Here is a 24,295-nt window from a genome sequence, read left to right on the forward strand (position 1 = left end):
ACCAAAAAAGAGGTAAGTTAGTACTAGCCTTAACAATCAAATTTTTATATGTATAGTAATAGTTTGCATACACATTTGTACCTACATGTTGATAGCTGCTACTGCCAGCAACATTGTCTCTATCAAGCGTCAATTTACTCGAAACATGTTGCTGAGTCGCTTGATCATTCCGACATCACAACACGCTCTCCGCTCTTCGTTCATTATACGGTCAACAAAAAAGTAAATGCGCGAGGTCTAGTTGTGGTTAGTGAAAGCTTTTCATAAAGGTTGAAATATGTATACAGTCCAACTCGTATATTTGGACACTTATAATTTATATACTCGCAAAAATTTGACAAAAAGCTCTACACTAAAATAAATGAGTACAAAAAGTCCACATTTGCATTAGAGGTATTCAGACCGAATTCCGCAATATTGCGAATCGTAACTTTTTTTCCAGCTTGACCTGAAGACCCTATTTAGACCAATTTTTCTTAGTATTTGCAAAGCAGGCGTTAATATATCTTTTTAGTTTTATGTCGCCCCGAACGGCAGATGGTGTGTTATGAGAAGTTTTTTTTATAGCAGAAATACACTCGGAGGCTTGCCATTGCCTGCCAGAGCACACCGAATGGTAGTCACGTACAAAGCCATTCGACTACTACGATACTTTTGGAGTACTTTTGGTATATGTAAATATTTTTTATTGCTATTTTAGTTTTAACGAGTGGCAATCAATTGTGAGAAAATATTTTTTTTCTAATCATTGACATTCTGCTTTTTAGCTAGAAATGGGGCTGTATTTGTGAATTATTTGTTGATGCAGTATAAATCAAATAGCGGGTATTCCTCGTGAATTTTTGTTTGGAAAACATGGAAGTAAAAATAAATCACTTTTTACTACAAACAGGGGAAAATAATATTTTGTTATCGGCTAAAGAGCTTCTTTAAATTTCTACGAAGATAATAAAAGAGAAAAAGAAATAATATTAATAAGTCTGCAAAATATATCTTGCACAAATAGACCAGAATGCCCTGTATGTGAAATAGTGGGGAATTTTTATAAAATTAAAAAAAAAAAAAATAACTAAATAAAATAATAAATAATAATAATAATAGTGGAAACATTCAAAACACTTTTCCGAGAAATTGATGAATATAATATTATATTATTAATTTTTGCACACCGCCAGTGTATAGCTAAACAGGCTTTACAGTATTAAGCGTAATAAGCTTTAATATAAAGACAAGCGAAAAGCTTTTTAATAGTGATTTTTTAGTTACAACTAACGGGTTTTAGAACATCACAGACTGTAATTAGAAAACTTGTACAAGTTTGCACAAGTTATCTGATATAATATTTATTATTTTTATTTTGTGCCATTAGTTTCAAGTTTAGGTTCAATGCTTTTAGTTTGCGTCCGTACATTGAAACTTACATACATACACTAATTCACGTGGAGACTGTAAATAGTTGCAAACGGAAATCACAAAAATCTAGCCTTTATTTGTCTATCAGTTTTAGCATTAATTCAATGAAAAACAAAAACTCTTACCCATATTTATGAATACGAGCATGTATGTATGTGTTGGTGTGTGTGCGATACTAACTGGAGTCAACGTAATTTGGTTAAACATTTTTCAAGGCTACTTGAGTATTTATTGCAAATAACAAGAACGCAGTGATTTTTTTAATGTTTGGAAAGAATTATCGGTTAATTGCTGGAATATGAGATGAGTCAATAATAAGACGATATGCAGGTAACGTGTCTGGAGAGAGTTTTTAATTTTTTTTTTTTTTTTTTTGTTGCTGCGCCTGGATGAGTTAGACTTTATCCAGACATACATACAGTGTTGGAAGACTAATAAAATCAGGTTTTTTCATACATAACGATTCAACGGTTTCAATAACTTTAATAAAAACAACATATCTTAATGTCTAATTTTATAATAAATAAAATTAAAAAAAGTTTTCCAATTTGTGCCCAAAGAATAGCAGAAGAATAGTAATGTTGAAAAAAAGTTTAATTGTAGTACAAAAATTGCTTCAATAATCCGATAAATTGTATGCCTTGAACCACTTGCTGCTAGTCGGATTGGCTTCTTCCCATCTTCAGTACATGGCATTAAAGCTTTTCGGGATTTTTGAATTTGGCTACCATTTCTTGTGGTTTAATTTGTTGCTTACAGGGGTCCGAGTATTGCTTCTAGTTTTATTTGAAGGCTTTCACTCTGGCTTAAGTCGAGCTACTGCGACATTTACTCCTTGAAATGTATCTTTTTACACAAATTTTGTACCAATGTAATATTTTGAATCGCTATTCTGCATAAGCCCCATCTTTATGTAAAATATTAGTTAAGCGAAATTGAATGCTCTGGCGCTGGTGTCAAAGTTTTTCGAAAATTTTACTTAAACTACTTAAAAAATGGCTGCGACTGAAATCTAAATCAAAGAACACATTGATTTACTCACTTTGAGTGGATTGTAAAGCGTGGCGAGTATAAGCTGGTAATATAATATAAATTTAAAATTAATCGATTATTATTTTCAGTTGGGGAAACATATGAAATTCATATTCAATTCATTCAAAATTCAGCCATAAGGCTTTCTTGATTGTGCTTGCTGGGTAGGCGATGCAATACATAAACATAAATCTTCGAATATTAAATAGTTTTTATATCCGTTAATACGAACAATGGAAGAAGAAATGATAACAACACTACGACAATGCGTTATCGCGTACATTCACACTGGTTGTAGTCTTCGTGAGAAATTATCCAGCACCAATCTCACTTGGGCGCAAACTTAACAAACAGCCAACGATAGAAGAAAGTGGACATTATTGACTCTAGCACTATGGGTCTCATAATCGGCGGTTAGCAAACAATAATAATGTACATATATTTTATTTGCATAGCATTCACATTATTATTTGTTTGCGATTTTGACACTTCTTCTTTGTCTCCTATTCGCAACGTTTTGCATATGACGTCAGGGCAAGTCTCAGGGCGTAATCTTTTATTGTATGATATCATTCATAATTTGATATTGGCTCAATATTTACAGCATTAGCGGAAGATACAATCTTATGTGGAGGGAATTATTTGTAATTTTTTCTTTCCAGATTTATGGCTTCAAGGATATTTACTGTTCTAGTCTAATATTAATTTTCTATTTGTGAATCGTTGGAGAAACACATTTGGTGTCAAAGTCAGCGATAAGGCTTTCATAAATGTTCTTAGTTGTGTTTGCTGGGTAGGCGATACAAAAAATGAACATAAATCTTCGAACATTAAAAAATTGTTAAATCCATTAACTACTAGCAATGAAAAAGAAATGAGAACAGCACTACGACAATGCGTTATCGCGTACATTCGCTCTGGTTATTTAAATATTAAATATTAAAAATACTTAGGCACAACAATAAAAAATATCGAAATTTGTTTAATGCTCGCAATTCGTATATATAATATGTATAATCATACCCGTTTGTACTTAGCTCCGTCTGAAAAATACTTGTTGCCGGATTTTAATTTTATATTCGGACATTTGCTTTCACTTATTTTTTATTCGCCATCGGCATTTGCAATATTTTTGGAATCTTTATCAAAAGGCCGCTTTGACATGTTCCTTTATTTGATTAGATTAAACTGGAGCGATTTTGCGCATTATAGAACAGCAATTTCTGCGTATAAAAGTCTTAGACTTTACCTTAATTACAGTTTTCATAGAAGCTTAGATGTTACTCAACGTAATTTTTCCATCGTCCAAGCTTAAAATGTTTGGTTTTGCTTATTCGTTTGCTTTGTCTTTATTTTCACTTTGACGCGTTTCCATGTATTTTACATTTGTACGAAAAATCTATTTAGTGAGGTATTTTTTGAAGAGTATTATTCAAAATAGGCACGGCTCTCAATAACGTAAAATACATAGCTTAGGAATCTAAAGCCTACAGCTCTCTACATATGTTTTCTAAGTAAAGTGGAGCTTATGCTAGCCAGATTTACGTGGTGCTGGTATGGTAGGCTGGCCTAAGTTATATACAATTATGTCTAAGTCTTAGCCAACACAGCTCTATATCGAGGAAGTACTGTAATATGAATCAGCTAAAAATCAATTTCACCTTTTTTTATTCGGTTAGTCCAGCTAGACTTAAATTTTGTTTTTTAATTTATTTTAAGGGTAATTACATTGTACATACGTACAAAAACAACGGAACAGTCGAACTGATAGCAAATACGAGTTTATCTCACCAGCTATTACAAGATTCAATGTGCAACACAGGGATTTTGAATGAGTGCGATTGTTGCACATATGTTCATACTCGTACATACATATATGAGATCCACTGATAAATATTTCTTTAATACTATGCCAAGCTATGCTGTGTTATGTCATGCAATGCCATGTTATCTATGTCTGTGCTACGTTATGTTATGCTGTTAATAACATGGTATTATTAGTATATGGTGTACAAATGTATTGCAGCATTGTTCAATTAGCGATTGCTTATAAGAGCCTCAAAGAGACATAACATAACATAGTATGACCATAACAAACTTTTGCAGAACCCAAACGAAGAAATTTCCGCACACTAAAGAATCAGGAGGCTTCACTCTTATTTCATTACAAAAGGGCATGGATCAAGACCTTTGTGAAGCGCCAAGCAACTGCACTAAATTCTTGTTCTGAAGTAATGGTAATTAGGTACTCTAGGCCTTGTTTAGTACTCTAGGCGTCATTAGTTCTGCCTTCTCTAAACTGGATAAAGAGGCAAAGCGAATGGGTCTGGTGGTGAACGAGGACAAAACGAATTACCTCCCTTATATTCTGTTCGACGGTTTTTGGACAGTTTCACTGGCCTGCAAATATCTCGAAAACTAAAAAGATAACAAAAACAATTAACTCGATTTACGGAATCAGCAAGCGATTCTGCATAAAATTTGGATGGTGACATCCGGTGCGCAGTTTTGCAGTAAATCCATGGAATTAGTAAAAGTAACGAAAAATGAAAGTTTTTGAAAAAAGCAAAATCGATAAGTAGCAATAAAGTTAGGCCGACAAAACTGGACTCCTTTCAGAACCAAGAATTGGACTACGCTTTTCCGAAGCTTTTTGTGTCAGTGTGCACATATTGACAAATTCACAAAGCAGTGTAAAATCGGAGGAGAGCATCTTAGAGACAAATAAAGATGTTTTTACCTATATATTAGTACCTTTCAGGTACTGTGGGTAGTATCTTTCACTGATACTGATGCAACTTCAAAGTCTCAAGATCAATGTACCAATACCTTGTTAAACTCTTAGTATTATATTATATAACCTCAAATATAGCCAGAAATCATGTGTTTTGCATTTCGAAGCTGGTTTTCAATACACATTTTCTGTTGGGAAAGTAAAAAAAAAAATTCAATACCATCAATAAAAATTTGGAAAGGAGGTCTTATGGTCTTACAATTGGCTTTAGTTGCTTGGGCTATATCTCCCATTTGAAAAATAAAACTAGAACCTTCACAAAATTTCTTATACCTGCCCGCTTAAAAACACACAAATATGGAGCAGCCTTAAACAGGCTACGGTTCTTATTAGCATCTAATACTTACAGAGTTAATAGAAAAAGGTATACAAAATATAAATAAAATAAAAAATTGGCGCGTACACTTCTGTTAGGTGTTTGGCGGAGATCCTCCTCCTATTTGTGGTGTGCCTCTTGATGTTGATGCACAAATGGCGGGAGCTACAGTTTCAAGCTGACTCCAAACGGTAGATAGTTTTTATGAGCAGCGTTTTCATAGCAGAAATACACTCGAAGGTTTGCCATTGCCTGTCGGGGGGCAACCCCTATTAGAAAAAAATATAATTTGAACATAAGAAGGAGGTATGTCTGTGCCTGGTAAAAGCTTAAATCTATTCGAAACTAATTTGTATTTAAAACTCGTCTGTCTGATTACTTTTCGCCTCAAAATAAGAAAAAAAACTACAAAACATTTGCACATTTCTACATTTACGCTTACACTTACACAATTATTCAAAGAGAGGCCACTTAAAAGTAAATCTGCAGTAAACAAAAATTAAAACAATCAAGCGCATTCTCTTCAAAAGGTGCGGTATCACTTTGGTATTTTCCGGTAGAGGCTACACAGCAGCTGCAACATTTATTGCTGCATCGCACTCATTTTACATTCCCCATACACGCATTTTCGCTTACCACTCGGTGTTTTGCCCATTTGATGCGCATTTCCTAGAACAGGTACTGCTGCGGGTCCTGGCAATTTATTCACCTGCTTACGCTTACTATAATTTTTCACTTCCAAGTACAGGATGCAAAGAAATGGTGCAAACAAAAAGCTGAGAAGAAAGAACCACATTTTGTTTTTTTTTATGCGGGCAATCAATAAAATTTAAAATGTGCCACAAAATTCTGTCTTAATGGCGAAGTACGGTACAAAACGCGTATTAACTGTGGCAAACGAACGACGATCATGAACTAAGTGCCGCTGGCAGTACGCTGCAGCATTTAAAAATTCAAAAGCACAAGTAGACAGTTTTTTCGGCTAAGTGATAAGAGAATCAGTTAGATTTAATGGTTTCAGCCTATAAGTATGCAAGAATTTAGCTTGAAAACACACGCGTTTATATATATGATATATACCTATATGTATGTACATCTGTGTGCGTATGCTTAATAAAGCTTTTAGTGGAATGCTATTGCTATACTTGTAATGTCAAAAATTCATAACATGAAGTAAAAAGGGTTTTTAAATACATTCAACAAACAAATATCGCCCTTGTTTTTGTATAGGTATACATTAATACAGTTTTTTCCGCAGGCCTGGGATTGGTAGGTAATAAATTTTAGATTACGTGCGCAACTGCATTTCACATACGAGTACATAGGGGCATAAGTCGCAAAAAGTATGCGCTGGCCATTGCATTTTAAATTTTACTGGCAAATGGTGTGCGAAGTCGTAAAAAATTTGCAAATTAAAGAAAAATACACAAAAATTGTGCTATCATTTGCAATAATTCTACATATATTAAATTCAATTTAATGACCTGTGAACCAGTAATATAACCAGTTTGAAGGTAGGCAACGATTCAAAAATTTACGAAAACAAACAAAAGCGAATTCGAAACAGCAGTGCAGAAAGTGGTTGATATTGGCAAATGAAGTTTGCTTTTCTCGAAAAAAATGTCATCTCATTGATCAGCCGTGAAACGTTTCGTATTTTACATGGGAATAGAACCTGAAAAATTCAATTTAATATAATACACGTCAAGGCTCTTTCAACAGACGCGTCTAGATGTTGTTTTAAAATAAAGCATGTAAACATTTACACTCGTTTAGGTTCCATTATTTTTATTCTAAACACGGGTCTTAACAATTACTCGTATATGTAAAAACTGACATTATCTAAATGCCCACCAGAAACACGGCTACATATGAAGTCCGCCAAACAGTCAATTCATGATTGCGTGAGAGTTCATGTTGGGAACGTCGAGATATTGGATTGATTGTTTGCTCAGCAATCAGCAGTATCAACACTACTCTCAACAGAACGGCCTGTTTTTGGTCTGCCAGTACTTTTTCTATCCTCAAAAGAAACAATTACTTGCCATTTTTTCACCAACCTTTGAACTGTCCACTCAGTCGGATGATTATTCCCACCAAAAAAATTACGATTTTTCCGATACCTCCTCATAATAAGTTTCAATAATCTTAATGCGTTGTATCATGTAAGGGTCCATGGTTAAAGTTGTATATCTGTATACATAACAAAAGTCAAAGATGACATAAAAAAAGATACAGGCAAGGAATTATTCACAACTGGCATCTGGGCGTCACGTTTGAAAGAACCTTTATGTACATTAAATTAAGTTAGTATAACGACATAAAATAATTTTGTGACAATTAACGTACAACTATTTTGATGAATTTTTGTGCTCGAAAACGCGCTCCCTCACATTTTTTAGATGATAAAAAATTCCCCACATTCGCTTGGTCAACGTAAAATAGTTTGATAAGAGAAAACGAAAACTGTATTGCTCTGGTGGTGGAACGAAAAGTCCATAAATAATTAAATAATTTTTCTTCCACATTTAATTACGTCTAGTTTATGCAATGAATTTCTCAAAATTCTTTTTATTTAGTAAAAAGTTAATCAAAAACAAAATTGATGATTAATTTTGCGCCACCTTGTTTTACAACAAAAGAAAAATACCTCGCGCAGGGAGTTTTTTTTTTGTATTCTCTCGACTCAATTTGAATACTTCGGTACAAATTGTGAAACCTGAAAGTGTGATCGGTACCTTTTCAAACGACTCTGATTTATTATTGACAAATTATAAGTGGGATAATTAACAATTAAATTTTATGTGTATGCTCGCTTGAACTCCTGTTTAAGAACTGAGTAGACCGATCAACGCCGTGTCGATTCCCAATATGTGACGTGTGTCGTAGGGTTGCCAACACTACTTGACAAAAGTGTCTAAATTTTTACGTGTTTTACTTTAAATTAGCATTTAGGCGCGTCTTTTGAAAGATCCTTTATTTGATAATTCTCCAGAAATGAACTTTTTGCTATCGCTTTTCGTAGTGCACACATGTAGACTACTGTAATAAATTTCTTCCAAAAGTTTTCCTTTAAAAATTCTTACACCCACCTTCCATAGTTATATTAGTTACGTGGCTAATATTTGAATAACGCGTTTAGGAATTGAATAGGTTAGGTTACACTACGGTGGTTATCATTCTCCATAAGGGTATAGAGGAAGTGCTCTTAGGCCTAGAGGCCAAATGTGTTACCTCCAATTTGAGCTTTTGAACTTATTTCCCCTTCTAATTGAACGATGCATATAAATTTTCGCTGGAATACCGATTACTTTAAAAAACACCCGTTATCTATAGCAATCGACATCAATGGATATCTGCTAGATAAGCTTTATAATCTATAATTATGAGCCAATTTGCCTGTAATACTTTTCTTACCTTTGCACCAACGAAATTTGGACAAACAAATATTAGTTGGCTCCGAGCCTATATCAAGTTAAAGTCGTCGCGTATTCGTAATATCTTTATGTCAAATAAAGAATTATATGAAAACAAAGTTTATACGATAAAGCGGAAATAACTACCAGTTCAATGTTTCTCGTATTTTTTACAATATTCTTATTTACACTAATAGCTTGGAAGGGCTTGAAATTTCTTAACTACATTGATAATGTTGTTGGTATTATGGAAATGATTCCTGGCCCAACGCCATACCCTTTCGTTGGGAATTTATTTCAATTCGGACTCAAGCCAGACGGTAAGCAAGTTGTGTGTCAGAAATTAAAAGTTTTTTTCAAAGTCAAGCGCTTAATTATTTGATTAATTTTGGGAAAAATATTTGTATGTCTATGTATACAATTATTAGCATAACAAAGTCATTGCATATAAAATTTCATTGAAATACCTCAGATTCAGTGCCAGTAGGGCGGAACAAGAAATTTCGAAATTTAATAACTTTACAAAGGCATTTCATTTAAGCGAAATAAAATTTAGTTTCAAAACAATGCTGCTAATACAATAATTGGAAACGAGTGCGTTACCTTCATTTTACACAACAAGAATAATAAAAATGTTGTTCTTGTATTAAAATAGAAGTCAGTCACGCGTTTGTTCCTTAGTGAGTATTACAAACAGAGTTTTCCCCGTACAATTAATTAAGTTGTTAATTGCCGGACACCAATTATCTTCCACTAAAGCCGATTGCGTGCAGTTCCTGAACGTTGTCAAATTAGTTTATGTCAAAATTGATTGATAAGGAAATGTGGTAATTATTTTAAGTAATTGTTTTTACCGATAATGAAAATGAAATCATTTACGCTTTTCGAGGCGATGAATTATTGGACAGTATTCATATATGGAGCACAAGATTTCGTTTAGCAGTGAAGGGTAAAATTGTGAACAACAAAAATCATCTCACTTTTTAAATCATTTGCGATTTCGTGCGGGATTTATTGAGTGATTTTGGTGATGCTTAGCTGCCTTCTGAAAGCCAGGCTGAAAGTCTCACAGATAACATTTCAGACTTCTTTAATGGAGAGGTCTTCAATTTCCCAATTATTGATGTGGGAAAGGAAATGCCCTTGATAGCGTAGCCGGGGTTGGACTGATGTGGGTTATTTTTTTGAAGCGCGGCCAAAGGCCACCTATGCGGCAAAGAGTTCTACGCAAAAAATTAGCAAATTTACAATTTCATTCTTTCTTTTAAGCGTGGGGAACTATGTTGAATATTCGCTAAATTTTAGTATAAGAAAGTGCAAGTTTGAAGTGGCTCAAAACTTCCGCTGATGGTTGATAATATTTCTTTTACGATGTTTCGCATTCTTTTGCAAAAATTTAAGCTCTCAATTTGCTTGTAGAAACGCAAGCAAATCCCCAACGCTGGCACTCGGCAGCAATGGCATGAAAATAAAATAAATAAATATATGTAAATAATATAAAAAAAATTAAAAAATCTTATCCCATTCCATTTCCATCTGCCACATAAAATTAAAATTATTATTTTTTGAATTGATTTTTATTCCCCCGCATTCCATGTATAGCAAAGCGAATTCCAATTTAAATAATCTCTATCTATTGCATCTTCCGGTTTATAAATAAATTGTTAACTTACGCACATATGTGTGTGCATGTATGCATGTATTTGTGTGCATATGTGGACGTAAAGCCACTCAATTAAATACACATATCAGCAGCCTCACTTTAGCTTATTTTCCTTTTTCTCAATTGCTTGTTTTCCTTCTTTCATTGCAGAATACCCAAAGAAAATTTTACAGTATTGCCGGAAATATGACTTCCAGGGTTTCCGTTCGATGGTGTTCTTTCAGTACCATATCATGCTGAGTGATCCGGCGGAAATTCAAGTAATTCCATTTGCTCACACGCCGTGATACATAGGTACATACATATGTACGAGGTATGGGCGTATGTGTAATTAAGTTGGTTGTCGTGATACTCCTCATATTCAGTTTGTGTTTGTTTTACACATTTGAATAACACACATACACACGTACATATGTAGGTAACACAATTATGCTGCATATTAACATTTTCGTTAGTCTCAAGAATCTGTACATTTTCAGAATTTTCTTACTACTCTCCTTACACACATATTTACTTAGTATACTTAGTTATGATTTATTTATTTTTAATTTTTTGTTTTATATTTTTTCACTTGCTCAGAATATACTCTCAAGTTCGGCGCTGCTCTACAAGGAGCATCTCTACTCGTTCTTACGCCCTTGGCTGGGTGATGGCCTTGTGACTGCCGCAGGGGCGCGTTGGCTTAAACACCGACAAATTTATGCACCCGCTTTCGAGCAGAAAGCCATCGACGGTTACTTGCAGGTAGTGCACCAGGCAGGCAAGCGCTTGGTGGAAAAACTTGCACAGCGAATCACTTCAACCACAGATGGGGTCTCAAAAGTTTTGGATGTGCAACCGTTGACGAACAAATGCACCTTGGATATTGCCGTCGGTGAGTAGGGGCTACGAATATTTGGCATATTTTCAAATGTGGTAAAACTTTTCCTGCTAATTCCTGCCATTACTAGTTGTAATACTTATTTTCTCAATCTCCCAATGGGTTCAGTACAAGTGTGGGCTTCGAAGGAGTTGTGAAGGAGTCTGTAAATTTGTGCGTCGCTTTTAATTAACTATTTAGCAGATATAAAAACACATGCATACCTTTTCTCAAAAACTCGGTATTAGAATGTTCTCGTTTAAATAATAATTAATATTTAAAATGTTCCCGTACGTACTGCAGAGGATGTGCGCCCTGCCGCATGAGATCTTCATGTTTAACTTGATTTAATTTTAAGCTTTATTATGTTACTTTAGGTCTTACTTAGGCAAAATCCAAAGTGCAAGAATATGAAGTTACATTTTTAATTGTATTTATATATCATCTCCTATAGAAAACACCACAGGCATACCCAGTTTCGAGCTGAATGATGGCAGAACCGAATTGCATGCAGCGATAATAGAGTAGGTATCGCCTTATAATTAAATAAATAAATAAATCACTCATACCCTCACACACTCATGTAATCAAATATTATTATTTGCATGTTTTTATGCTACGCTTTATACTTACCTACTTTTATAGATATGTATATTATATATGTATGTAAGCCAATTTCAGAAATCCCATCTTTACCACCAAAAAAATTGAATCAATTTGAAATGCAATTACACGGTTATTTTTCCATTTTTTTTTTCTTTACTCTCTCGTAGTCTCTGTGACGTGATAAAGGAGCAAACATTCAGCATCGTAAAACGCTTCGATACACTCTTCCAACTAACGCCACATTACTGGAAGCAACGCGCCGCCCTTAGCGCTCTTGAGCGCATAATTAACAAGGTAAACAAGCATGTGTGCGTGAGCGGTTTGATTTCCCATACATTAGGGTGGCTAAATTTTTTTCCGACACCATTCCTAGCAGACTCGGATCCTGCAATGAATTCTATGGAAAAAAAGGTTCACCAACGAACCTTTCTTTATTTGATAATATTAAGGCAATAATATAGTATAGTAGTAAAGGGTGATCAATTTAGAGGTAATTTAGAGGTATCGGATTTTAAATGGTAATAAAACAACAGAAATTCAAATTGATTGGGCAATCTTTATTATTTTCGTGTAGAACCTTTCAAGACATTTATTTTTTAAAGATAATCCCTTTCAAATGTTGTCCGCAACTGCGCCGTAATCGGCAATCCGTAAACACCAATTTTGAATGACTCACTGGAGGACTTCAGTCAGTATCTCGTGAATAACTTCAGTTATGTTGGCTTCTCCCCGAATACTGGAAAAAAGTATGTGTTTAGTTTGTCAGTAGTCTTACCATATGTGATCTGTAAAAAAACCCTATTGGAAAAGGTACTTCCAATCCGACCATCCGCTACTATCAGTGTTACTTTTTTAATACAAACTTTTACGTGGGAATTTTTTGGTACGCAGAATTTATTTTTAATATTTGACAAATAATACACAATGCTGTATACATGTAGGAGTATATACTTACTAGGGTTGCCATTTTTTTCGAATTTCGAATTGTTGTTATAAGCATTCCGTGATCCTGATTATACTCCCGGGATCCCGAGATTAGACTCTGGATTTAGATATTCTTTATTGCTTACAAATTACATCAATCAAAAGAATAAATACTATAAATGACTTTTGAAGTAGTAAGCCACATGGTATAAGAAAATCACATTAAAACTTGGAAAAAAACCAAAAACACTTAAGTTCTACAATATTTCAAAAATTTATTTTTAACACTTTCTTTAAATCGATTTTTTTTTTTAAATTATTAGCGTGTTTAAAATTATATTGCTTTTTTATCCCTTTTACTTTCAACGAGAGGTATATTTCTTCTTCAATTTAATTAAAGACAGCTTGTTTTAATGTGTAATGCCCCTTTTTCCTTAAAATTGTATGCCGAATCCAAAATCTGCTAGGCACGATATCGCAACAAGCTATTCCATACACATTGACTCGCTCTAAAGTGCATAAATGCATCTATCCACGTATATGTAAATGTACCATTCAAATTAGGTTTGCAGTATGGAGTTAAAATGAATTGTCTGTAATATTGAGAAATCAAGAAATTTTTTTTATTTTAATTAAAAAATGAGTATGGACTGTGAAATTAAATAGAGCAGATTTCGTATTTTTCAAGAAAGCAGTTTTTAAATTGAGTTTCCATAAAGAATTTGAGGTAAACAACTGTTCACATAATGACCATTAGGTCCCTGTAGAGGCGGAAAAAAGCAGCCGCTTATGGAGTTTTTTTCAGCCGGATACTGAAACACGAGTAAACCTAAATTCTGAAAAGGTCCTTTATTTTTCGTGCCATAAACTATACAAAAATATACAAGAAATGGCGTCTGCACAGCGTACGACCTTTTTTAAAAGTAGTGACAACAAACTTTCGACGATAATATATGCAAATACTAAAAGAAGCTTTTGATACACCAATTTTAAGCTCGAATTTGCGTTTTGAAATAAAAACTATGTTAAATTTTCAAAGAAACTTTTTTGTAAAAACACCTATATTAGATATGAAAATCTGCCTATGTACTCCCGACTACCTGAGCTTTGGGGTGAGCTGGCTTGCTGTTTTATGTACTTGAACTGTCTCTCACGTGTGATACTCTAGTGCACACAAATTGCACCAGCTTGAGGCTATGCATGACCGTAGTACGTACACAGTATGCACCTTGAATTAAACATTTCATATGCCATCTGAGATGTCCAGCAATTTGTCAGGTAAATGAAGTAATGAACAAAAGGGTAAGCATCCTTGTTGCATACTTACAAGCGTAAAGAATATGAAACATAACCCGCCCATAGAAACAACTGGTATTGTGCTTTCAGAAACTCGCCTTCATATTTCATGTTTATGCATGTCACAGGTCACGTTTTCATAGCAGCACTTTCTAAGCATAGATTACTTTAGAAATTAAATCGAAGAAGTGGGCCAATGTGCTCGCCAAAGTTGGTGGAAGCCTAGCATCAGTTTCTCCCAGCTTTGTTCAGAGTGGAATGTATTTATGATATAAAGCAAACTTTTTATGGATTACAAAAATATGTTTCGAGGTTTGAAGGCGAAACTGAATCATGCTTGCCTCATACCATTCAAAGGCCACCAAGTATGAGTTACTTCCAATGCTTTCAAGTGAGATCGTAAATTCTTAGTTGGGGAGGAGTACATCAAGATTAGGATCTGAAGTCTACGCCAATATAAAATGCCATGCCAATTCTAAGGTCTAATTCTGTGGCCTATGTGAGACCATTGTTGATTAGCCCAGCTGAACAGTTTTTTGCAAACAAGTTTCTTGTTTTTGATATTGGGTTTCTTGAACCTTTCATGTTTTTTAAAAGCAAGAGCAGCCATTGTTAACATCCCACGCTTTCAAGAAGTAAAGGAATTTAATGATATGATTTGTACATACATACATGTAGGTATATATTTTATAAATACATATATGTGAAAAATGTCTGCATTTTTTCACTGTTTAACGCTTGGCCAGGCCTCTCTGCCAGCTTGTTGAGTGCGTACCGTATTTTCCCACAAATGGAAGGCAGAAGATTTACCAGAAATGAACTCGAAAGGTTGACATTGCATTCCGTGTTCGCTATTAAGCAGGCTTTTGAAAGTATGTGTGTATTGGTATAAAGGATTTTGCTGAAATGCCTGAGCTTTTCGATGAAAACCCGCAAGTGCTCTTCAAGAATTTCGGTAGCCACGATACTTCTGTAAAGGCGGCTTTGTCAGCAATTCAAGAGAGGTCGGCCAATATATGGTACTCATACATATGTATGTACATTTACATTTTCAACTTAAAAATGCAATATGCAAAAGTTGGTAATTGAGTGCGCGTTGCTGGCCATCATATATCATCTCCGCCACTAAAAATCCAGACAGTCTCCTTTTTTAATATCATGTTTTTTAATATTAATTTTAATTAAAAGATTGTCAACCAACGACGTCAACATCTGCAACAGACGGCCCAACAACAGCAGCAAAAGCATAAGCCAAATGAGCAGCAGCACCAACCGGCAACGAGAAGGCCTATTCGTTCATTCCTTGATGTGCTGTTGAATGCGAAGTTGGATAGGCGCGCACTGACCAACAAGGAAATATTTGAAGAGCTCTCCACATTCATATTTACGGTGCGTATGAGCGACATTTTATGTATTGAACTGAAAGAGGTTAACACATAAAGACAGTTTAAGACAAATTGTTGCTTGCATGCGGTTAACTTATTTAATTATGTTGGAAAATCGATTTACGATTGAAATCTCGTTTAACATTCATTTGTATGCATGCATGTGCACAGCCAATTAACAAAATGAATTTGTTTTGAGTAAATGGAAAATTTATTGGAAAAATATTTAAAATTATTAAATGAGCAAAATGAAATATTGCAAAAATTAGTTTTTAAAGCAACCGAAAAGCAAAATATGCTCTATTAAATTTTGTACTCGTTTAAATTAAAAGTTTCCCATTTACGTTAATACCAAATTTACTAAATTTCGACAAATAAATTAAACTAAAACTGGCCGTATTCGATTCGTAAGCGAGTGGAAATTAGATGAAGCACTTTTTTTTTTTTTTTTTTTTTTTATTTCCATTATAAATTACGATCTGTTAATATTAACAATAAGTAATTGGTGTTAGGGTTTGGAATTAAAATGTCCCTTCCCTTTGAAAGAGAACATTATTGTCTTTGGTGGTATTTAGTTACAATTTTACTAATACATAGTTTTCTATAATTTTATATTATTATATTTTATTTTATATCACAGTACGGGCAAGATCTGTGGGTGTTTTGCGCTTTAGTCTTCTTGGTTTAAGTTCCATTTCCGGTATCAGTCTCATCTCATGGTTTTTGTGCTCTAATAGTCGCAAGATGTGCTTACTGCTGCTTCTTTTTACTGCTTCAGTGGCAGTGGCTATGCCGAGGTCGCGGTGAATATCGCCATTTTTTATGTACCAATTTGCGTTTGTGATGGTCCTTAGCATCTTAGATTGACTTCTCTGAATGATTTGTAGGTTTGATTTACTGGCAGTCCCCCAAATTTCTAGTCCGTAGGTCCATGTCGGTCTGATTATTGATTTGTATATCATTTGTTTATTAAGTAAGCTTAGGGTTGATTGTTTTCCTAGTAGCCAGTAGAGTTGTCGGAATTTGTTTTTCATCTCGTTTCTCTTGTTTAGTATGCGTTTTTTCCATGTGAGTTTTGAGTCAATAGTTATGCCTAAGTATTTTGCACTTGAGTGTATTTTTATGTCTTCCCCGTTAATTTGGATTGGATATCGTGCAGGGGTCGAATCGTGACAGTCGTTAACGAAACGACAATCGTTCGAACACAAATAACGTGAGTCGATAATCGAATGAACGAGTTGGGATCATAACAGTCGGAAGAAGATGTATCGTAATTGTAATTTTGTTTATCGATTATTTTTCTCATCTTCTTCGTTTTTATAAGTCACAATAGAATTTGAAGTGTCAAAATAAACCGCAGAAAGTAACGAAAATATAAAAAGTTTAAATGGATCCGAGTATTTTCTTTTATTTAAGTTCCAGCGATGAAGAAAATAATGAAAGAGTTGTGCGAAAACAACTTCGAGACAAAAGCAATCCGCTAGCATTATCAAACAATGCGTAAGTACTTTATATATGACGAAAAATAGGTAATAAAATATCCTTCGCTTACATGTTTATCCAAAGGTTTCGCTTAAGCAAAGAAGCATTTAATTATGTTTTAAATAACATAAATATAAATTGCCAAGACACAAAAGCTGTTCCGGCGGTGCTCCAACTGGCTGCGTGTCTCAGCCTACTCGCAAGTGGTGGCTATCAGCATGCAATAGGCAATGACTATTTGATAGGAATGTGCCAGAGCACTGTCTCGAAATTAACGGGCAATGTTTTGGAAGAAATTGAAGCCAAATTGTGTCCTAAACATATTAAATTTGAGCCAGATGATTCGAGAAGGTGCAAAGAGTGGTTTGTTGAGAACTATCAAATTCCAGGAGGTAAATTCAATCCATGTTTTAGCTGTGAAAAATTTATTTAATGTTCGTTTTTTAATAATAGTGGTTGAATGCATTGATGGCACCCACATTGGACTACAAAAGCCCACGGTCAACGAGCACATGTATTTCAACAGGAAGGGTTTTCATAGCATAAATGCGATGTTGGTGAGTTTTTTAATAAAGAGATGGAATGTTGCTTTAAGGTTGTTTCTGTTAGATTTGCGACCACACTACGAAAATTCTCGCAATAAACTGCCAATATGGGGGTGCAGCCCACGACTCATTCATATGGAAGCATTCAAACGAACGAATGGTTATGGAACATCGTTTTTTGCACAATAGAAGTGACAATGCCTGGCTGCTAGGTATGTGTTATACATATATAATTACAATTGATTTAGATTGTGCTAAATTACGTGTTGTTTTTTTTAATAGGGGACTCTGGATATCCACTTGAGCCGTGGTGCATAACACCGTACAGAAATCTATCGGACGGATCAGGTGAAGCAAGGTTCAATGAAATTCATTCCAAGAGACGGTGCAACATTGAACGAACTAATGGTGTACTGAAGGTCGGTGGAGAATCCCAGAATACAACAAAAGAGGAAGATATGATCCTATAAAAGTGGCTAGGTTTGCGAATGTGTGTCCAGCGCTTCACAACATTTGTATACAATTTAATGTGAGCTTTACAGCAACAAATTCAGAGAGTCAAACCGCATCTGACATAGTGTCTGGAGAAGGCCAGTATACTAGAATCGGCCAAACAATCAGAGATCAAATTAAAATCTCGTTGATGAACTCGACATAACCATCTTGTTTTCATATTGTACTATTATGCTTTTGAAGTATAATGCTAACCGACCTAAATAAAATAAAATAACTCGAAACACTAATGGATACTTATTCAAAATCAATTTCATTTAATGCTTTTTTTTACTCCATTTAAAAACGTAAAATTTAGTTAATTTAAACTTGAACAAAACTTCAGGTATAGTTATTTAAAAAGAACTGAAATGAATATTCAATTACATATATATGTACATATTTACATAAAACTTGAATAAAAATTTGGAATATATACATATTTACAAAGAGGATTTTAATTCAGAAGGAGGGACACTATTTTTTTTCTTTTTCATTGAACTTCAATTGGTTTAATTCAATACTCTTTATTTTTAAATCAAGTTCTTTTACAGCTATTATAGCTCGGTGCTTCTCCTCCTTCATCGCCAAAATCCTGCTAGAGACAGCTAGCTGTCGTTCACTTATTTCAAGCTGCCTCTCGTCAATCTCTAGTTGCCTCTCCTTAATTTGAAGCAGCCTATCTATTTTCTGCCCCATAGCTTTATGGTGATCTGCTGTCAATTTTATGTTTTCTTTCAGCAGCGAAGCTTTATTTATTGTTCTTCTTCGTGGAGTTGGAACGACTAGACGAGAAGGCGTACAGGAAGCAGGGCTGTTGGAGGAGGAACGACTTGGAACACTCCTAGTTGAATGGTTCCAATTACGTCCACTGCTCCTGCTTGAGGCCGAAGCACTTGATGCTGGTCTTGAAGCAACTGCGACTGGTGCAGGTTGTGAACTACCGTATGTTTGCACCATGCTGTTTCCTGAAACAGATGCTTCAAGACCAGCAGCTTCAACTATTAGCTCCTCAGCTGGAGTTAAAGCCCTCTGCTGGTAAGGTCCTCCGCCTGTCTGCCTTTTTGAAATTTTGTTGAAGGACAACTTTCCTTTCGCATTGTACTTCTGATCTGCGTATACCTAGAAAGAAACTAATAAGTTTCATTTTGATAACATGATTATAATATATGTACTAACTTCTTTCCACAACTTCGCATTTTTTATTGGCGGTCCTTCCGCATTTAACTGCTTGCTGAGCTCTTCCCAAAGTCGGTTGGCAGTCGACCTTCCTTGTGCACAATTCGGCAAGGAATTTTTGGCCAAATCTGTGTGCTCACTCATGAAATGTGCCATTATATCCTTCTGCTTGCTGTTTAATTTATTACAGTTTGTCCTGAAATTATAAAACTTCATTTAAAGTTACACAATTTACATATATTTTAGTTATTCTTACATTTTTCGTTAATGCTTTGAAATTCTGCGCAATTACGTTTATAAATAACCGATCGAATGACAATTCGAACGAATGAGTTGTTCGATTACTCGATGACGTTTGTCATCATACCGAATAACGATAGCGATGACACGTTCACGATAGTTATAATCCGATTTGCGTTCTTTTACGTGACGAATTGCTCGTTCACGACTGTTACGATTCGGCCCCAGATTTTCTCTTCGCGTATATTACATGTTGTGTTTTGTCTTTATTGACCTCAATGCCCCATTTTTCAAACCATTTTGTTGTAGCTGAAAGCGTATCTTGCAGTGTTTTTGTTGCTGCTTCTTCATTGTGGTTAGCTGACATTAAAACTGTGTCGACTGCAAATGTAGCTATCATTGATCCTCGAGTAGTTGGCGTTGGTATATCTGCTGTGTATACTAAGTATAGTATGGGGCCAGTACGCTTCCTTGAGGTACTCCAGCAGACGCCGTCAAGATAACAGAGCACTCATCGTCATATTTTATGAAGAAGTGTCTATCAGTCATGTAGCTTTTAAGAATATTAAATATGTTAATTGGGCCAGTCAAAGTGTTGATGCAGACTGTAGTCGCCTGTATATGTTCTGCTTTATAGCCATCCATTTCTACGCATTTTATTGCTCTTTTTATTATGATAGCTGTGCCTCCATGAGCTTTGTTGTTGATATAATAAATATCGAAGTTTGGTATGTTTATATAGGTCTTCTCAGTGGCATGGGTTTCGGAAATGAGCATGATATCAATTGCATTGTCTGTTAAAAATATTTTCAATTCTAGTAAGTGGCGGTATAGTCCGTTAGCATTCCAGATAGCGATTATTAATTTATTGTTTATCAAGTTTAGTTACAAGCAAGGTTATGATATTCATCATGTTGGTCATTTGAGCAACTAGTTGTTTCATCATTTGTTTCAATTCTTGTAAGTCGTCTTGTTGTTGCGTCGGGTAAGTGTTAGTTGTGGGAGAATGCTGTTTATGGCTTGTTGACGAAGGCATATTTTTGGTAAGTGCTTCTGCGTACGATATTTCTGGGATTATTTGTTTATTTGTGCCAGAGTTCTGATACTGATCTGTGGGTGGCGTTGGCGTTGCTGGTACTTTTTTTTTACGGAGGGAGGGGAATTTTTGTATTTGTAGGGCTTTGTAGACCATGCATCCTTTATAATTTGCGGTGTGATTTTCGCCGCATAGGGCACATTTAATTTCATTTTTGTTGGAGGAGTGATGGATTTTGCAGTTAAGGGTGTTATGTTTACCAGCACATTTTACACATACTGGGTCTTTTGTGCAATAATTCTTCTTGTGGCCATATTTTTGGCAGTTTGTTCATTGGGGGATTGTCCGCTTTTGGTGAGGTGGCTCAAACGTGACTCTGCAGTGTAGAAGGGTTACTATTTTGTAGATTTCCTTGTTATTGTCTTGCTGCTTTAGTTCTATAGCGAAAAGCGGGAGAGGTTGTTTGTGTTACTGCGTTGAATGTTGTGTATGTTTAGCCCTTCATGACCAAGTTCTGCTAGTTCCATTATGATTTCGTTTTTATCAGTTGCATGATGAACGTTGCGAAGTATTACTTTGAAGCCTCGTTGGTCTTTAGGTCTAAATGTGTAGAATTTGGTTTCTTTATCTTTTAATAGTTTCAGAATGTTTGTGTAGTGAATGCTTTCTTGTGGTTGGATTTTAATTTCATTTGTTGAGAGTGCTTTAAGTTCGTATTTTGTATCAGTTAGTGATTTAAGGGCTGTTGTTAATGCATGTACATTTTCAACGTTTTGCACATAGATGGGTGGTGGTTTAAGTTTGCGTTGTTCTGTTTGGATTTGTGGTTTTGTTTTTGGTTCTGTCCCACTGTCAGTATGTAGTTCATTCGTTTCAGCTTCTTGTGCTAGCAACTCAAAACGGTTGCTTGAATTAGGCTTGTCCAGCCAGTACTCTTTGAGTGTCTTTTGTGCAGTGTTTTGAGTTTTGTTTTTATGTTTTTTATTAGTGTTCATCTGTTCGTTTGAGTTGTTTGGGGACTGTCCGTCACGGTGTCGTTTTAGGTTTTCTTGCTTATTTGGTTCTTTGGGGCTAATGGTGTAAATATTTTGTACTTGCGATGTTGTGGAAGTTTTTGAAGTTACTGCCGAAGAGGAAATCAGATGTGCCAGGGAACATACTGATGTTGTAGCTGCTGTGTTTGCTGTTGTTGTTGTGTTGGTTGTTGATGTCATTGTGGGAGGAAGAGTGGAGAGAGCGACCTGTTGGCTTGGTATTGTTAATAAAGTGGAGGAGGATGTGCCGGTTGATGTTTTTGTTATGTGCGGGAGAATTGGAGTTGATGGTGATGCGCACTGGGCACTCCAGGGAGTATTGATATTGATATCTCTATCAGGAGCGTTAAGGCAACTGTTACCTTGGGTGTGGCTTGGTGCGTGTGAATATGTGAAATATGCATTATTCACTTTTGTTTTTGTTTGAGGCTCTCGCCTTAGAGTTTGAGCGTTATTCACGCTCATTTTTTTTTTTTTTTGGTGTTTTAAAAAATTAATGTGTTTTAGGAAATGTCAGTTGGCAACACTGAGTAAATTTGAATTATGCAGAGGCACAAAAAGCTTGCATATTTTTAGGCCGAGCTTATTGTAGCTGGCTGGGTTCGATTTTTGGTTTATTGTTTTGACGCCTTTGTTTGATGTTTTTGTTATTGTTTTATTTTTCACTTTGCTCAAGCTCTGAGCGCCAAATTTTTAATAAGGAGAATTAACTTTTATTGCACACTATTTGTATGTTATTTTATACACCACCGATTAAGAAAATTTTCTTTAATCGGGTTTGCACAAATTTATATTTTTTGCCACTTTATATTCAGGTAATTTTTCACATAAAAAATTCACTGATGGATTCACTTTCGGTTGGGTTAAGGGTTGCCAACTGGTGGTTGGCACTTAATAACGAAACTTGCCTAATATCAGAAAAGAGTGTTGACAGCATTGAATATATTGAGTTTCATGAGGTATATCCATATTCGCTAGTGGAAAATCTTGCTCAATAACTTTATTGGTCCTTTCACATGCAAATTTTTCGTCAAGTGAGCGGAACACAAATATAGCGAGCGGAAAAGTGGCGAATCGAAGACAGTATTACAGTGAACAATACAATTAATTTAAAATTCTTCACTTGCAGTAATACCTAATTATGACATTTTCAATAGCCTAAATTAATTAGAAGAACAGCATTTTCCCTCGTCGACAATATAAAAATGTCCTCTTGGGAATTTTTTTAGGTGTTCTCATTTTTTTTCGAACTACTTTGGAATAATCTTTTACCTTCGACGATTATAAATTTTTCGCACACAGGAACACAATTGCACAACATCGGCTCTGTCTTTTACACTCTACACCCTTTCTCGTCATGCCGCCATTCAAGAAAAGGTCTACGCAGAGCAGCAGAATATTTTTGGCACAGAATCAGTTGAGCAGTTGGCTAATGTTCCCAGCGTTGAATGTGCACATTTGGAGCAAATGAGCTACTTGGAATGCGTTATACGTGAGACATTGCGTCTGTATCCGTCAGTGCCATTAATAGCACGCACCAATCGCAAGGCTATCGACATCAGTAAGTTGAAAGCAATCAATAGGCAAAATAAGCACCTCCTTTGTTGTAGTCAAAGGGTGTTTATTGGTGTAGGGTAGGGTGTTTATTGGTTTTTATTTTATAATATTTTTATTACATTGTATTCCACATTTTGATAGATGGTACGAAAATTGCGAAACGCACAACCGTTATTATGTGCCTAATAGCCATGGGCTACAATGAGAAATACTTTGATGAACCGACCGCTTTTCGTCCGGAACGTTGGGCGCATTTCAATGGCGATGAGTCGGTGGGGTTGGAGGCATTTAAGAGTGTGCCATTTAGTGCTGGACCTAGGCGATGCATTGGTGAGTAGTAAAATGTTTCCATTTCAAAAGAAAAAGGGAAAATATAAATCAAATAGAATGGAATTCAATACGAATACTAATAAATGCGTGCGATTTATTATCTTCTCACTTCCAGTTTAAAGCTTACTTACAAACAAAAACGAATACATATTTTACAGCTTTTTTTATTATAAGCATTCGTTTTTGTATTTATATGCATCTTTCTTGTGTCTTCGTAGCCGAAAAGTATGCAATGTACGAACTAAAGGCATTGCTCTCTATGATCGTGCGTAATCTTGAAATTTTGCCGGCAAAAGATGGCCTACCGTCGGGCATTAACGATCACTCACGCATAGATTGTGTGCCACAAAGTGAGTACGATCCCATATTGAATATCCGAGTGACACTCAAGTCAGAGAATGGTATACAGCTGCGGTTAAAAAGAAGAGCGAGCATCACCGAACAGAAAATTCAAAGCAAGAAATTGTGAAAAAAATATTCAGAGATGTATGCATTTTTATGTACTGTTTAGAGAAACGATTAACCGAATAATATGAAAAATATTTTAAAAATAAATAATAAAAACCTTATTCAAGTACACACAGGCCATTTTAAGTATTTATTTGCCTTATTTATAACCACGTCCACTGAAATAAAAACACTTGAGCAGAGAAGTATCGCGACGCTACAGAGGCTTGTAAGTAACAAGACAATCTG

General features: G+C 35.2%; 2 protein-coding genes across 3 annotated transcripts in view; one reads left to right on the forward strand and one right to left on the reverse strand.

Annotated features, from left to right (window-relative positions):
• LOC128867288 (uncharacterized) overlaps positions 1-24,295 on the reverse strand; it is a 64,302-nt gene that overhangs the window by 3,775 nt on the left and 36,232 nt on the right. The window contains exons 13-15 of the mRNA XM_054108397.1: positions 21,151-22,074; positions 20,532-20,779; positions 6,192-6,375 (exon numbers count right to left, since the gene is read on the reverse strand). Coding sequence (XP_053964372.1) covers positions 6,192-6,375; positions 20,532-20,779; positions 21,151-22,074 — 1,356 coding nt within the window. The remainder of the gene's footprint in view (positions 1-6,191; positions 6,376-20,531; positions 20,780-21,150; positions 22,075-24,295) is intronic.
• Positions 1,417-24,174, forward strand: LOC128868339 (probable cytochrome P450 4ad1). 2 transcript variants are annotated; one of them, XM_054110325.1, is made up of 9 exons: positions 1,417-1,743; positions 10,785-10,894; positions 11,214-11,508; positions 11,948-12,017; positions 12,267-12,393; positions 15,508-15,708; positions 23,015-23,273; positions 23,411-23,599; positions 23,818-24,174. In XM_054110325.1, the coding sequence occupies exons 2-9, from the start codon at positions 10,844-10,846 to the stop codon at positions 24,066-24,068; spliced, it is 1,443 nt and encodes a 480-aa protein (XP_053966300.1). In that variant the 5' UTR covers positions 1,417-1,743; positions 10,785-10,843; the 3' UTR covers positions 24,069-24,174. The 2 variants fall into 2 exon arrangements, with proteins under 2 accessions (XP_053966300.1, XP_053966299.1); XM_054110324.1 differs by lacking the exon at positions 1,417-1,743 and adding an exon at positions 9,069-9,291.

Source organism: Anastrepha ludens, chromosome 6 (genome assembly GCF_028408465.1).
Source record: "Anastrepha ludens isolate Willacy chromosome 6, idAnaLude1.1, whole genome shotgun sequence".
Taxonomy (NCBI): Eukaryota; Metazoa; Arthropoda; class Insecta; order Diptera; family Tephritidae; genus Anastrepha; species Anastrepha ludens.

Bases quoted from the DNA above. Each gene is read 5' to 3' on its own strand.
- LOC128868339 (XM_054110324.1), top strand. From the start codon at position 9,126: ATGTTTCTCGTATTTTTTACAATATTCTTATTTACACTAATAGCTTGG. The intron at 10,895-11,213 runs GTAATTCCATTT...TCACTTGCTCAG, and splicing joins GTGATCCGGCGGAAATTCAA to AATATACTCTCAAGTTCGGC. The intron at 23,600-23,817 runs GTGAGTAGTAAA...GTGTCTTCGTAG, and splicing joins TGGACCTAGGCGATGCATTG to CCGAAAAGTATGCAATGTAC.